Here is a 16,668-nt window from a genome sequence, read left to right as displayed (position 1 = left end):
TGCTGTATTTCTTTTTCTAAGAAAACAATTCTTTGGCAAAGTGAGAACTGAGGCATGACTAGGAGACCACGGCTTTGGACATGGGCCTGGGCCTGCTGGACCTACGAAACCGCTCGCATCCTAACGAGGGCCCTCCTGCTTTCCCCACGCAGACACAGGGGAACACACGCAACCTGCGCTGCACATCCCGGGAATCACCGCAACCTGAAAAGCTTTCCAACAAAAATGGGCAATCCCTGCTTCAAAAAAGTTGTGGCAAACAGGGAATTTATGGGGTGCTCCGTGGGCACGGCTTTGAAGTGAACAGACACTCCCTCAACGACCAGTATTCACCGGGCCAGGGCAGGCCCACAGTTCTAACCTAGCACTGCACTTTGCCAGAGACGGAGCGGAACCCGCACAGCTGCTCATGCATCTCTTACAGCAAGCGGATATTCTCGAGGACAAGTATCACCGAGAAGGTATGAGAGGCCTCAGGATGTAACAGGACCACTCTGTGGATACCATACTTAGCCGTGAACCCTGCAGAAGGGCACCTGCTGCCAAGAGGCACAGCTGCTGGAGAAGTGACAGCCTGACACTCGCCAGAAGGCACAGAAATTAGGTGAACAGTCCAGGCTAGGTAAGTCTTCTCCTGGAAGACAATAATTTGTTCCGGCTTTCATCAAAACTGAGCATAAGATGTGAGCTGCAGCTGATGCTCAGCACTAAACCTTTTATGACTGCACACACTTTAGCACAGGTAACGTCCCTGAGAGCGGAGATCATGCTCCCAAGCATGGACATGTTTCCTACCCACGCAGTAACGCTGCACTCACCATTGCAGCGGGGCGTGTCACAGGACTAACGACAGCCAGGCCTTCACCCACACTAAAATCTCACAAAGGCCCTGAGTTCTGTAGGCCCCGAGCCCATACACTGCAGTCTGGAGACACTGCAAGCTATTGCTGGGAAATTAGATCTGCTTTTCCTATGAAGCTGCCCACAGATATAAATAGAGCTGCTAACAGGGAGCAGAGACAGGTTTGACTTTTGGTTCTATTCTGAGATCTTGTGTTTCCTTCTGGCCACAGGTAGAGCAAATCCAACACCACACGATGGGCCGTGTGCCTGCAATTACGCCTCTCAGTCATGCCTCTGTACCAGTGGAGCATCAAGGATGGGTAAAACCAAAATAATTTATGCTCTCTGGCAACAGCCAGGGCCAGGGCTTGATTCTGGGAGGAGAGGGAAGCACCAGCAAGGAGGCAGAGATGCTGTACCAGTTCAAGTCTCCTGCCAAGATACCAATGTCAGACCTGGGCCGGAGCTCCACTAAAATTTTGTGCCAGAGTAAATTCAACACAGCCCCCAGCCTAGGGATAGAGCAGACAGAAGCCAGCACTGACAAGGCTGTATCAGTGTTTACTCACGCCAGCTCAGTGGTAACACGTGCTCTCACCACAACAGCTGGAACAGAAACCCACCACCAGCACCGGGATGCAGGAGCTTTCACTTGGAGGCAGCATGCGAGCTTGGGAAGAGCCAGGAGACTCAGCAGACCCTCCCGCAGGAGGGGGAGCAAGTGGCACATTAGGCAGAGAGACTTGAGGTTAGAGGCAGTGAGATCCATACGACGGGCACGAACAGGAAGAGAATCAGGGGCCAGAGTTTCCAATGAAAGCAGGGGAAGCACTGCGGTACGCCCTGCGCAGCTCCACGCCGCCCTCGGGCAGCCTCCCTCCGCTGCAGCCTACACGGACCCTGCCACCCTGCTCTCCGCAGGAGCTGGTCAGCTGTGCCCCAAAGGGCTTCCCACCCCACGCGCCACACTGCAGCAGAGCCCTCCAAGGCTGTCCCAGCAAGGCTCTGGAGGGATACCAGGCTAGGGCAATGCTGTCGTGTCACCTCTCTCCAGCACAGCTCGGGCTGCCCCGAGCCGTTCCTGTGGGGAAGCACTCACATGCAGAGCCTGGGGAAAGGGGATGCATTAACTGCACCCACCACCACTCACAGGCAGGGGTAGAACCACATGGATTAAATGCTCTCCCAGAAGGCTCAGGAGCTGAAAAAGGACCCCCAAAATCCAACCTCAATGACAGAAAAATAGCCCCTGTATGAGGAAGGGCAAGGAGCTGAGTCAGACCCCTTCCCTGCACACCCACACTCACCGAGATGACCCGATCTCCCACGTGCAGGATCCCGTCCCGATGGGCAGCACCACCCTCTGCAATCCGTGAGATAAAGATCCCCTGAAACACAGGCAGAAGGGTCAGAGCAGCCTGTGCTTCTCCTCACCAAGGCTTGGCTTTCCAGAACTGTTCCTGGACACCAGGCAGGTCTCAGCCCTCTCCCATTCGCAGACCCCTCCCCTGCCCTGGCACTTCCCATTTGTTCCTCACTCCACACAAACCCTCTTCTGCTTCTAGAGCCACCTGCAAAGTCTCCAGCAGCAGCAAAGCCTTCATGTGGCCGACAGCCCAGAATATATGCCAAGAGGACAGCGGCAAGATTAAATGTCACTGGCACGGATTGCAAGCCCCAGTCCCACCTCCTTCTGAACTTCTCTCCTTCCCAGACTTAAGAGTAGCTTCTGGCTCTCAGAGGCTGCCTGGCCCACCAGCCCAGGGCCATGCTGCACGGCTGCGTGCCCACGGGTGAGGAAGACCCTGTGCTGCTCCGACAAGTAGTGCCAAGACTCAAGGATCAAGCACCTCCCTTCCCCGGGGATCACCACTGACCATGTCACCAGCCCGGTAGGGCGTGGAGCCCTTGCCGCCAGCAATGCTGAAGCCCAGGCCCTTCTCATTGCGCATGAGGCAGGTGGAATATCTCTCTGTGGGAGGTGCCCCCTCGGGTCGCTCTGGGAAGCGCAGACCACCTCTCCTCTCACGAGGGCTGTAGTCATCCTCAGGGCGCAGCGGTGTGACAGTGATGGCGTTCTCTGGCTCCACCATCCGCTCCCGCAGAACTGTCATGGAGACAGAGCTTCCCGATCCACGCAGAGCTTCCACTGCCACGTGATGCTCGGCACAGTGCAGGGACACGCCATTCACCTGGGGACAGACAGAGCCGGGCACAACTTTTACCTCTGCAGGGAGTTCTTTCAGCAGCTGCACAGACAGCTCCAGCCTTAAAACCGCTGCCCCGCCGAAGCTCAGCTCATCCGCCCCAGAGCTGGGCCGACACCTGGCTCCCAGAGGGGTACCCAGCCCTCACCTGCAGCCTGCACGGCACAGGAGGCTCCCACAACACGCGCTGCCTATCCCAGGCCAGGGCAGCCCCCGCCAAGCACAGTGAAGGTCCTTTCAGAGGAATTCTCCCCCACAGGGAGCTCCAGTTTCCCTATCACCTGTGTCATCCCTGCAGGCAACAGACTCCCAGACAGACAACCACTCACCCAGAACTGTCTCCCCCAACAAATCTCAGTACAACTCGGGTCGACACAACTTCTTCTTCACCTTCATGAAGGACGTCTACCTCCTTCACCCTGAAACACCCACTTCCTTTCCCTTCACGCAAATCCAGTAAAGTACTTGCAGGGAGGACACCAGGTTCTTCAGCTCCCGGGGAAGCAACCTGATTCCCTTCACTCTTGCTTCCCTGACTTCAGAAAAAAAGTCCTACCACATCAGAAGACTGAGGAAATGCAAAGCAGGGGCCCACAAAGCTGAAGAATCTTCTCTTCATAGCAGCTACCTCATTTCTTATTAACACACACTTACAGGAAAGACTGGGGCTCAGCCTGAGAACTAGATGTTCAAATCTATTTCCTCCACTTCATGGCATTTAGGGTTTCTTCCCATCACAGCCTTCACTACCGAACAACGCTCTGTATCGCTGCTCTAGGGGTAAAGAGGGATTCCTTACAATCCACAGCCAGTGAGAACGGACCCAAGTCTGACAGGCCTCAGCCACGCCTTACTTGTGGACATGACACAGTCTTTTAGAAGGAACACCACAAATCTCTGAGTTGTGTTGTGAGGGCACATCCGCTTCTGCAGGAGGCATAGATGGATGGGCGTCATGGGAAGTGAACCAGAACTCAAAAACCCAGTCCTTTCCCAAAGCTGTGACTGAAGAGGGATCTACTAGGTCCCTTCCAACCCTAACCATTCTATGATTCTATGATTCTACTTTATAAGAAATAGTAGAGTGCCAAGAATTTAACTTTTGGGAAAGGGAATAATCATTCATTTCTCAAAATCTTCAAGATCTGACTCCCTTTTGGAAGTGATTCTGCAGCAAAATGCAACATGAGGCATGCAGCGTAAGGATGCTTGCTGACACTTAATGCCCTAAAACATACAAGAGACCACACTAGATCAAGTGCATGTTCCTTCTCAGACTTACACTTCATGGAATTACCAAAATCCTAGGACAACTGCAGAAGCGAACAAGGTAACTTCTGAAACTCCAGAATCAAGTTTTTCTCGTGAAGCACTATAAAAACTTCTAATTACAGAACCGTACAGCACTTTCTTTGACTTCTACTGTGGCTGATGCCAGGTAAGCGGTGAGAAAGACTGGAACATCTACTCAGACGAATGTCCAGGCCTCCACTGCTAATACGCAGGCTGCAGCGAGTAGGAGTGCATGAGATACCTCGAGACACCACCAGATCACATGCGCACAGGCCAGTGCCCCAAATATAGACCACTTGTTCCTCTGATCTCCGTCCAGCACTGTAGTGACCTCTGCTCCCTCTGAAAAGCAATCAATCCTTCCTCCAGTGCATCTCAATCCTGTGTGATTAATCATGTTTTAAAATAATCTGAAGACAGGCAAGTAGGCAATATGGCTGGCTCCCTGGTTAAGAAGTTATCTTACAAGGTCCACTTTTGCCCCACGCAGAAAAGCGGACGTGTAGAGGCCGGCTGGTCAGCCTGTTGAGGACGCGGGCACATGCTGCTGCGAGTTTCTTCCCACCTGGGTTACACAACACTTCAGAGCTGGGAGAGAGTGAACACAGGAGCAATTTCTGTCCTCATAAAGCAGCAATGTTAATTAAACATTGTTTAATGTTAATTAAACAACTAACTCTTAGAGCCAGGGGATTTTTGTTTTGCTCTTGCACAGCTCCTGATGCTTAATTTGGCCTACAAACCAGCACGACTCACATAACTACCCAACCACGCTTCTCCCTCCACTCTCAAGTCATCAGAAGTGTGTACTCCACAGTAGCTAAGTTCTTACCTCCAGAAGCTTGTCCCCAACACGAACCCCTGCACGAGCTGCAGGACCCTCTTCTGACACACGGGAAATGAAGATGCCCTGGAAACAAAAACACTTGTTAGAAGAGGTGCAGCCCATTCCAACCCTCTGAATTGCACTCCACCCCATTCAGCTTAAGGGAAAGGGGAGATCCCTCGCCAATCCCACACCTTGGCTGTGGGGACAGGACAGCCACGCCACCCCACTCAGGAGCTGGTAGAAATGGGAAAGAAATCCCACTGCAAGGCTGCCCCACAGGTGACAAAGGGGAGAAGGGAATGACACTTTAATCCTTTTCCAGTGGGTTGAGAACATGATGCAGCTGATGCCACCACACGTGTGGAAGACAGCCCACGCTCTGCCCTGTGAGCCCTGTACGTCGGGGCACGGATGGGAAGGAAGCAGCTGTTCTCAGGGCTGCTCTCTGTAGTCAGCAGCAGGAAGGTACAAGGTGTGTGCCAGAAGCAAGAGCCTGCACAGCCCCGCCAGCCTCCTGCTGCGGGCCGGGCCGAGGGCTGCTCCCGCCCTGCTCTGAAAGCCCAGCCACGCAGGGACACCCAGCCTCCAGCTACGGAGCTGGTCCCTGGAAGGGGGTGCTTCAGCAGTGACACAGCCCCGGGTCTTACCTCGTCATCACCCTTATAGGGGGTGGAGCCCTTGCCCCCTGCGATGCTGATGCCCAGCCCCCCCGTCTGCCGCACGATAGTCAGTGTCAACTGGAAGCAGAAGGGACACAGGTTACAGGTCAGCGCAGACAAGAGAACGCCCAAAACATCCTGAGCAGCAAGGGGTGACTACTTAAAGAAAAAGCACAAGCGTACAAACTCTATCTGCACGCCTCTGCTCAGGTATCTGAGCAAGCTGGGGCAGCCATGCCTCAAAGTCACCATACGTTTAAACAAACACATCCTGCTTCACAGTGGAGTCCTGAGTCAAATCTCAGGACCAAGAGTCAGTTTGCCTGTAATGAACACATCAGAACAAGATGTCCACCACAAAGTAAACTGAGCAGCAGTGGGACGGGACTAGATAAAGAAACAGGGAGGGTGTTCGCATCACCGCCCAGCTCTACCACGTGGCTCCCTTTGGAGTGTTAGTCCATACAGCTGCTGGGACGTTAAGGGTCACTCCACCGCACCTCTTCCGGAAGACCCTGGACACACCCGGCCTTGCTCTAGCGATGGAAATCAGTGATTCCAGAAAAGCCATCTGCTTTGTCCAGCTGGCTCCTTCCTCTTCTCTCTGCACAGGCAGGCTCAGGAGTGTAACTGTGCTGTCCAGAAGTCCCTTCTCCTTCCTGACTCCCACCTCTAATACCAATTTACGCACACTTCCAATAGCAAAACTTTTGGGCAAACTCGAACTGAAATTGCTTATACTCAGGACACCGACATAAACTGTTCACATTGCGCCAGTCATGAGAAGGAAGACAGGGAGCATGTGGCAGGACACAGGGATAGACCGGACTCTCTCAGGGATCTGTCAGGGCCAAGGAGCTGCTGAGGTAAGTGACAGAATGTACACGGACTCCTGGAGAGAACCAAATTTGCTGTCCTCCAGATGTCACTTCTCTGGAAACAAAGTCCAGAACAGAGAGCGGCTGCTGCAGAGGTGTCTAGCTTCAACATCAGGTCTGCCCGGCCACAGCGCGGGCAGCAAAAGAAGCAGGAGACTTGCTTTCCTTAACCCCCCCTTCAAATCCTTCTTCACTCCCTACAATGAAAGGAGCAACAGCCTGTGGGGCTTCACCTTCTGCTGAGTTTAAAACAAAACCATAAAAAGAAAGCCAGAGCAGGAAATGCAGAACTTAAATGAAGTTCCTTGCCATTTCCTTCGGTGCCCAGAAAGCTGCTGGGATCTTCACAAGGAAATCCCTGATTCTACACAGACTGTAAGTACGTCATCTCCAGTGCGAGACCTAGAGCCTGAGCAAAATCCAAGTACTGACAGCCAGGATTAGTCAAGTGAGACAGGGAAATGTGGTGGTCATGAGATAGGACAGCATGTCACTGATGGCACGTTAAAATCAGTTACAGATTGGACTAACGCTTCTTGCGTGAAGAAGGATCTAACTACAAATGCTGTTTATTTTCTTCCAGCCTCACTGGATTTTAGTAACGCTCTAAAGACTTACATCTATATTCAACACAAAAACTTCTAAAGACAATGGAACATGAGGTCTCCAGACAAGGACTAGAGAACATTCTAATAGGAGGATCCAGGTACTTCTAAGTAAGAAGGCTGATGGTTCTGCTCAGTGCCTGAGCCAACAGGACAGGATTGCTATTTTTGACAATGAATGAGGAATATACAATGTCACCAGCTACAGAAAGCCACTTTCTGTTGCACAGAAGTTGATTGTGTATACTAACTGACAGATAAAGAGCAAAATCCGTGGATTTCACAAATTCATAGAAACCAGACTGAAAATACTGTGAAATTTGGCAGAGAAGTCACGTGGACTGAGGGTTAAGAACCTTAGATCTATCAACATACATAGAAAACGCAAATCACCGAGAAGGAGCCACACCTAACTGAAGACGCTGCTAGAACAACAGCAAACAGGCTTGAATTTGACGTAAATATATTCAGGCTAGAAAGAAGATTTCAAACTCCTACGGTAAGTTCTCCCATAAAAACAGTGTGGTAAGAAATTGAACTGGTGAATGTTTGTCTGAAGTCCATGAAAAGAACAATTGACATGAATATGAACCTGGGACAGAACGGACCGGATCCAGCAGCCTGTAACGGCCTTTCAGTTTCATATTCAGTATTTCATATTACAGCCCAGACACCGCTTTTTGCACTAATCCTGTACGCTATTTCTTCGCAGAACTGCATCTGTCCTACGGCTGCTTCAGAGCTGCCCGGACTTCCACGACGTCCAGACTGATACACTGGGAACGCCGCAACGGGCCGCCCTCACAGCGGGGACAGCACGGCTTCCCCCCGCAATCACGCCTGCCAACGACCATCCTGGGTGTTTTTCTCTTCTTGCATTTCTTCCCCTACAGCCAGGATCCACCCGCTGCCCAGCTACAGCTCATCTCATAACAACTGACCTGTGACATTCTCCACCTAGAAACACGTTGCTCAACGATTCTGGCTCCTTCCCTTGCAGAAATGACAAACCTTCATTAAGCAGGCAACATATCCAGAGTTTTTTCCTAGCTCCTCCTAGACAGACAAGCATCCACGCTCTCCACAGGAAAGCACTACTGGGGAGGGAGAAAAGCGGGATAATTGAAGAAGCTGCCCCTTCAGCCTAGAGCTGTCATCTCCCTGAAGTCCCACTGAGACCAGGGCAAAACCCATTTACCACTGACAGCACCGGAGCACAAGACAAGGAAGCAGCTGCATCTCCCTCCCTTCTCTGTCTCCCTCAGTGCCCCCTGTGCTTCTGCCTGTATGGCTCAGGGAACACACTCAAACAAGGACTGACCCCATCTCAGCCTATTTTTCATCTCATTTTAACACAGCTATCTTTTAAGGGATTCACTTGATCCTGTGGGATTTCCAACTTGCAGCGAGCAAATGTGCACCATCCTGGAGAAACCAGACACGCTGCACACAGGGACAGGCTTCATTCTCAGTAGTGGCCAGAGACGACGGAGTATTGCCCGAGAGCCCTGAACTACTGCTCAGTGCTGTGCCTTGCAACTGCCAGCTATCGATCTTTGCAACTTGCTTTTGGCGGGGGCACAGCAGACACAGAGGCTGCAAACCAGAGGTTCACAGGATCCAACCACCAAAGCACAGAGCTGCTGTACTTCCAAACCTGCTGAAAGCCTGAGCTGTTCTTCCTGACATTCCCAAGGGAGCGGGGGTGTCAGGGCTTTATTTCCAGAAGTCCGCAAGTGTCGGCATGCACAGGCATCTTTTTATAACTTGCTACACGTATGGAGGCACCCAAGTATCTAATCTCCACATTCACGTCACTTGAAACCTTAAATAAGGCTGGATTGCCAACAACGACACAGAAAACGCAAACATAGAATCATAGAACGGTTAGGGTTGGAAGGGACCTTCAAAGGTCATCCAGTCCAACCCCCCTGCAAGGAGCAGGGACATCTCCAACCACATCAGGTTGCTCAGAGCCTCATCCAGCCTGGCCTTGAGCGTTTCCAGGGATGGGGCTTCCACCACCTCTCTGGGCAACCTGTTCCAGTGTTCTACAACTCGCATTGTAAAAAATTTTTTCCTAATATCCAATCTAAATCTACCCCCCTCTATTTTAAAACCATTACCCTCATCCTGTCACAACAGGCCCTGCTGAACAGCCTCTCCCCATCTTTCTTGTAGGCTCCCTTGAGGTACTGGAAGACCGCTATCAGGTCTCCCCGGAGCCTTTTCTTCTCCAGGCTGAACACGCCACAAATACTTCTGATCTGTATTTGCACAGAAGCATGATGATGCATACACATCACATGAAGGTGATGAATCACACTTGACTCCAACAGCAGCTGAAGAATCCATTAAATACCATCAATGAGGGGAGACCTTAGAGCGGCCTCCCAGTGCCCAAAGGGGGCTACAGGAAAGATGGGGAGAGACTCTTCAGTAGGGCCTGGTGTGACAGGACCAGGGGTCATGGTTTCAAAATAGAGGGAGGGAGATTTAGATCAGATATTAGGAAAATATTTTTTACAATGAGGGTGGTGGAGCACTGTCCCAGGTTGCCCAGAGAGGGTGGAGGCCCCATCCCTGGAAACATCCCAGGCCAGGCTGGCCGGGGCTCTGAACAACCTGATCCGGTTGGAGATGTCCCTGCTCCTGGCAGGGGGGTTGGACTGGGTGGCCTTTAACGGTCCCTTCCCACCCAAACCATTCTATGATTCTGTGATTCTAATAAGGGATAACCATTTTAAAAGTCAAAAGGACTGGACAACTTGTACGCAGGACTCCTAACAACTGACTGAGATCTCTGACGTGCTTACAGAGCACTTACAAAATTCTGGAACCCTGCTACCCTGAAACAGCACCTGCATCGTGCTGCTAGACTAAGAGACTGCACAGGGTGACGCCCGTAACTGTCAGCGCATCATCCCAGCACCAGTTCCAGAGCAGTAACTACAGAACACGCATGCCTCTCACCAGGCACACAGAAATAGCACTCGTGCCAAACAGTGGAATTTTATGAAAACTGGGTCTCTCAAAAAATACACACACACCTCTCTTTCATTCCTTGGTAAGCCTCCAAACTTGGCTGATAAAGTCACAGCAAAGGTTTAATACGCAGACTTCTGTAAAACATGAAACGCGTTACCACAAGACATTCTCACTGACACCACGCGGCGCTGTTTTAGGGGTGTGTTGTACAAGCTGAGAACCAGCAGAGGCCACGCACTCGTAACAGCGAAGAGCCAGCGTAGGGTTCTGCCGAGAACTGCATCAGGCCTGGTCTTATTCCAGATCAGTGGCAGCAAAAGTGTCCATAGTTCCACGGGGGGAGGCGAGGAGCCTTCACACACGGGAGGGATAGGCATCTTCTTATCTTTTCAGGCCAGCAATAACTTTATAGGAAACGGTTATTCCATGTTTGTAACAAAAAAAGGAATTAGGGATACCCAATGAAATTCCAGCAGCAGGCTCAAAACAATGCTTTTTAATATAAAGCACAAGTAAATGACATAATTTATTACCACTAAATACTGCGGAACTAAAATGTGTTAAAGGGACTGGAGAGATCAGACAATTTCACAGCCAGCAGCTCACTGCATCTCGTACAAGAGTACGAACAGCCCAGAGACCCCAGACTACAGACGGCAAGGACCTGGGAAACACCAGTGGAAGGATCACCGTGTCTTGCTACAGTCTGTGCTTCCCAGTCCCCGAAGAAAGCCCTCGCACCCACCATCAGGGAGTCTTTACACCGGCGTCACCATCAGCTCTGTGCGCCCTTTTGCCAGGAACACCTCCACAAAAGAGAGGGAACTGACACAGCACAGAAACATGAGACGCACAGCAGCTCGGGCGCCAGAGCACTGGCTCTCCAGGAAAGATGAGAAGAGCTAAATCTGGCTGGCTTCGGCAAGCAGTACCTCGTGAGGACACGGGGGCAGGCTGGAAATACCAGTGACCAAACGGAAGGTGGAGGTTACTGCACAAGCTGTTGAGAACTAAATTAAAATGAACAATGGAAAAAGGAGCATGAGGGAAAGATCCTGCCCCGGCAGGCGGGCAACTTGCTGCGTGCGAGCTGGAGATTCTCTGGCTCTGATGTTATTTCTTCCTCTGCTCAGATGGATTTTCAGTTACCAAGGGAATGGATACCTGCAAGGCAGGGATGGCAGGGTACAGGTCGGGGGAGTCAAGAACTTCACTGCCTTCTTACTAACCACCCCTGCACTCAGTTCAGTTCCAACCAGAGCGCCAAGTAAGGGCAGTTCGCCAGCCCCGGACCGACAGCACAGGCAACCTGCAGTGCTGAATGCTCTGAATGCTTGCAGATCCCCTTCCCAAAGGCATTCAAAGACAGTGAACAACATCTCATTAAGTGAGGACAAGAAAGGATGAATTTTTTAAAATATTAAGTATTATGACTTTAAGTCATTAAGTTTATACGGCTATAATAAACTTGCTGTGAACACACATAGATAGGAATACATGGCTATCATACAGAATCAAGGATGGTTTGGGTGCGAAGGGAGCGTTAAGGCCCACCCAGTCCAACCCCCCTGCCAGAAGCAGGGACATCTCCAGCCGGATCAGGTTGCTCAGAGCCTCGACCGACCTGGCCTGGAACGTTTCCAGGGATGGGGCACCCACCACCTCTCTGGGCAACCTGGGACAGTGCCTCACTATCCTCAGCGTAAAAAATTTTTTCCTTACATCCAGTCTGAATTTGCCTCTCTCTGTTTTAAAATCATCACCCCTCGTCCTGTCACAGCAGGCCCTGCTGAACAGTTTCTCCCCATCTCTCCTGCAGCCCCCTTTAGGCACTGGGAGCCGCTCTCAGCTCTCCCCGGAGCCTCCTCTTCTCCAGGCTGAACAGCCCCAGCTCTCCCAGCCTGGCCTCACAGCAGAGCTGCTCCAGCCCTCTCATCATCTGCGTGGCCTCCTCTGGACCCTCTCCAACAGCTCCACGTCCTTCTGATGCTGGGGGCTCCAGAGCTGGATGCAGTGCTGTGGGGCGGGGGGTCTCACCAGAGTGGAACAGAGGGGCAGAATCCCCTCCCTTGACCGCTGCCCACACATCGTTTGATGTAGCATATGAATCATATATCATTATGCATATGAATGTTCATATCTATAAATGTGTGTCTATATAGAGATACGATTTCATCTTGATGAAAAGTGTTTATAGTGAGAACAATCATTCACTGGAACAAACTCCCTATGGACATGGGCGAGTCCCCACCAGTGGAGGTTTTCAAGATGCGATTGCTCAGGGTGCTAGATCATCTCATCTAGGCTCTCTTTCCCACAAAACGCTGGGCCTTTCCAGGTCCATTCCAACATGGGTTGTTTTATGATTCTATGATTAGTTCTTGCATTAATGAATTCCAGAAATAGGGATTTGAGGAGCTAGTACTTTCTCCTTACCACGATGGGCACCCAGGTTTGCCACAGGCACGGAAACGCCAACAGCAAAAGACAGGACCATGAAAGGAACTGGGCTGGCTAAACTATGGAATGCCCCAGGACAGATCTCCTCAGAAATGAAAACAGTCAGCTTCTTAGATAAAGAGAAATAAAATGAGCATGAGACAAAGCTACCGAGCCTTGAACTATTCCCAGAAATAGACAAAAACCTAGACAGGGAAGTCCTGCGGATTCAGGTGGAATAAGGGACACTGAAACACACTACATTTCTTCCTCTCTTCAGCAGTAAAGAATTTCTATTCCTGTTCTTATTCATTCTTTTTGTGTGGTAAAATCATTGGTATAGTCATTAATTTTGCATCTTTCTGCCTACAAAACTTCACTTAGAAACTCCTCTCAGCCCCGTAATTCCTTACCATTCTAAAGGTCCATTTTAGCCCATCATTAATACACAATTACACGACTGAAAGGACTGGAGAATTTACAACTCTCTTCTAAAATCTGTTTCTACTTTGTGCTGCTAAGGGCAGCAGCATGGTAGGAGAGTGTTTGTCCAAGGTGACAGTGAGATGAACGGAAAATTCTTGCACTAAACCTGGCATCACTCATTTTAAAACACACAAGCAGAGACATCGTTAGGTACCCCAACAATCTGGGGGACAAAACTCCCTGAGGACCTTGACGTTGAACGCAGGAACAAAAGCTCGGTGGCTAAAGAGAATTCATCCGTGAATAGAAACTACCACACTTGAAGTGGAAGAAAAACTATGGAAGTTAATGAACCCAAGTCTGAATGAACTGTCATGTTATCCACAGTCAACAAAGCTGCATTCCAGTAGAACAGGTGAAGAAAAGGCAGCGAGAAGAGAGGGAATGGGAATCTATCTTACAAGAGGGAGTGATCCCCGTGATTTCTACAGGGGTTCTTTTAATGCCTAAGTTTTTTTGTATAATCCTCGTCCTAAGCAGTAAGACCCGTATCTGTTAGATACATCGTGTTGTCCTATTTCAAAAGCGAAACCCAGATTTGCAGGGGAGTGTTCTGTTCAAACCCAGTATCTCCCCTCTATTGCTGTCTGTTCGAGAACGCGATCTAGATGATCGCACACTTAAAAGCGGGAGAAGGAAACTCTGCAGATAGTTCTGCATGTCTGTGAGAAACCATTCCAGTTTGCCACTTGGTCCTTAAGAAAGCTCCAGATCAGACAAAATGTGCAGCTGACACAGAGTGAGCTATTGTGATGAATAAGCAGCAATCGCACGTAATCTCTGCCACTTCGTAGGCGAATCGTATTCAAACCGGGCCTTAACAGACCTGAATGTGAAGGTGTGCACCTGCCAGAAGAGACCACAACCCCTGCCTCCAGACCACCGGTGGCTGACGGCAGAAGAATGAACACCAAGGGCCCTTTCACCCAGCAGGAAAGGTGATAAAAACTTCCCACGGCAATCAATTAAAAGCCAGACAAATTCACACAGAAAATACGGTGTATTTTCCCTTGCTCAATGGGAACTTCGGTCATCTAAAACATTAAATGAGAGAAAGCAGAGTGTTGCACCTTTTCGTGTCTTCAAGAGGACTCTGCTCTGTCAGCAGGTGCATTCTAGGCCAGCCAGCCGAGCAGATACAGGTAACGTGATCTTTCTTGTGTTATCCAAGAGAGGTTTATTAATCTTTCCAGGGTTTAAAATTTACAGGTCACATTGCTTAGTAGTTTTTCTTATGCTGTAACCCTCCAACAGTTTGGCCTATTTCTTAAAAAAAAATCTGAAAACAACCAGACTTCAGGTGCACCCTCGTGCCTTCACGCAGCAGCTCAACGTGCTGCTTTCCTCCTCCAAAAGCCTCCCCACAACTCAGACACAGCCATTTCTGCAGGGCAGATGGAGCCTGAGGCTCCATGAACAGCCAGCAGTGGAATCCAGATACCCACTATCAGATACCACATGCTTTAACAGAATTATTTCTTCCACTGTCACCGAGTCCCGCAGCACTGACAGCTACAGGAGCTCTGGAAGCACCGGCTGCACCCACAGCACCAGGCTCCCTACACCCTGATGCTGGGGTGCTGGCAGAGTTAGGCACGTGTCTCCAGCTCTACTCTGGCAAGGTTAGTCTTTGGCTCAGGATTAGTTTAGGCTTAAAGAACACACAATGCATAGTTCCTTCTCTCTAAGAGCTGTACAAAATTACACAAGGAGTGTGACAGTAGCACTACGAACTGAAACTGTGCTGCTCAAGGTGCACCAGGCCCTCCACTCTGCAAAGGCCTCGCTCAGTTTTGTCAGCCCATTGGTTCAGCGCTAACAGGCTCTTCTCAAGGACATGAAACCATCCCTGGAAAGAGCAGGCAGATGCTGTTCCTGGGATCAGTCACTTCCCACGCTAATTCTCTGCTCAGACAGTAAGTTGCCTTTAAGGCCCTGAGTATTTCTCCTGTTGCCCTCCACCTGTTCACTGAGGCACGTGCTTTTCACAGCCAGCGTGCGAGGGAAGATGGCAAGGGCACCCCTTTCAGCAGGAACGAGGTGTCCCAGCCGTGCGGTGCCCGAGTTCAGCTCACACTTACAGCACTCTCAGTCCGAGTCCCACAGTTTGCTTTCACTGATTTTTCTAGAAACTGAACCTTCTACATGAGCCGCAGTCCTGGCATGATTCCAGTGAAAGGAATCTACCTCTGACTGGAGAGGTCAGCAACCATCCACGGAGCCGAGCACACCCCAGAGCTGTAGGACACTCAACCGCTTCCCACAGCTGGTCTGCTCTGGGGTGACTTCAGCTACCACCACGCACCCGCTGGACCTCTGCTACGCTTGTCCTTGGGCGCTGCACTACCGCGCTCCTCCTTACAGTGCGGGCGCAGATCGGCTCAAAGGAGACAGCACTGCAGGGATGCCAGAGCAAGCCTGGCCTCTAACCAGCTACCCTTTCCAGCCACCACGGAGAAGTTCTAGCCACTGCCACCATATGCAGGCAGAGCACAGGCAGGAGCCAAGGAAGAGGCAGGCAGACGGTTTCCTGAGACAAAACTGAGGTTTCCTTGGGCCACTGCACCTTGAGGAGCAAGAAAGCTCTGTAATGGAACATGGTGTCTAACAGCTGGGAAGAAGGACCAAGAGCAGTGATTTCCAGAATGAGGGATCAAGAAGCACCTGGCTACACTCAGTTTTGCATCTGAGTGACAGAAGAGCTACGCAAAAGAGAAATGCAAGAAATACGAACTCGTTTGTCAGTGATCTAGAGCTAAGATGGACAAATCTTCAGGACACGCTAACAGTGGACCACATCTGAGCCAGCTCACGTTTCACCTGAAGTGGAAAGGATTTGTTATCTCCCTCCCACAAAGTCGTACTGCAAAGCCAAGATGGAAAAGCCTCCATTTTACACCTGAGGGAGCAGCACAGAGACAAGTTCAGAGCCAAGCAGGCCAGCACTCCCATGTAACACGCGGGTCTGGTACCACTGCACTGTCCTAGGGGAAGAAACCTCCAAGCAAGCCGTCAGTACTGACCCCAGTTTCTGCCCCTTGCCAGCGGCAGCAGCACTTTGCTTCCAACAGTTCCTTGGAAACACTGCCTGCAGGAAGCCCACTGACCCAAAGGATCGGGCAAGCCCACTGAAAACCTGGAAACAAATTTGGGAAGTTAATCATAGTCAGAGGATGAGCTAAGGCAGCAAGACACAGGACCTTAAACCTCAGCACAGAACACCACGTGTGCCAGGAGCTTGATGGACCCTCTAGTGCCGCCCGCCCCTTCCTGGCATTCCAAAGCGCTGCATGTGAAGACTTGAGGGGATTCTGGGGGGGGGGGCTGCATGAGATGCACGGATCGTTAGCCCCAGTCCACCCTTCTCATGCATGGCACGGTGTCCTGAGTTAGATCCCGCTCCCTCTACAGAAGGGCCACAAACAGCACTCAGCAGATTCC

General features: G+C 50.8%; 1 protein-coding gene across 26 annotated transcripts in view; it reads right to left on the bottom strand.

Moving 5' to 3' along the window:
• SCRIB (scribble planar cell polarity protein) overlaps nt 1-16,668 on the bottom strand; it is a 110,847-nt gene that overhangs the window by 54,451 nt on the left and 39,728 nt on the right. For all 26 annotated transcript variants that reach the window (XM_086741439.1, XM_086741424.1, XM_086741427.1 and 23 more), the window contains 4 exons: nt 5,820-5,909; nt 5,176-5,253; nt 2,721-3,035; nt 2,151-2,231 (listed from right to left, as the gene is read on the bottom strand). In XM_086741439.1, the coding sequence (XP_086597565.1) occupies nt 2,151-2,231; nt 2,721-3,035; nt 5,176-5,253; nt 5,820-5,909 (564 nt within the window). The remainder of the gene's footprint in view (nt 1-2,150; nt 2,232-2,720; nt 3,036-5,175; nt 5,254-5,819; nt 5,910-16,668) is intronic.

The sequence above is a fragment of the Chlamydotis macqueenii genome, chromosome 2 (genome assembly GCF_036417535.1).
Source record: "Chlamydotis macqueenii isolate bChlMac1 chromosome 2, bChlMac1.mat, whole genome shotgun sequence".
Taxonomy (NCBI): domain Eukaryota; kingdom Metazoa; phylum Chordata; class Aves; order Otidiformes; family Otididae; genus Chlamydotis; species Chlamydotis macqueenii.
Note: the sequence above shows the minus strand (reverse complement) of the source record. Positions and strands in the feature narration are given on the sequence as shown.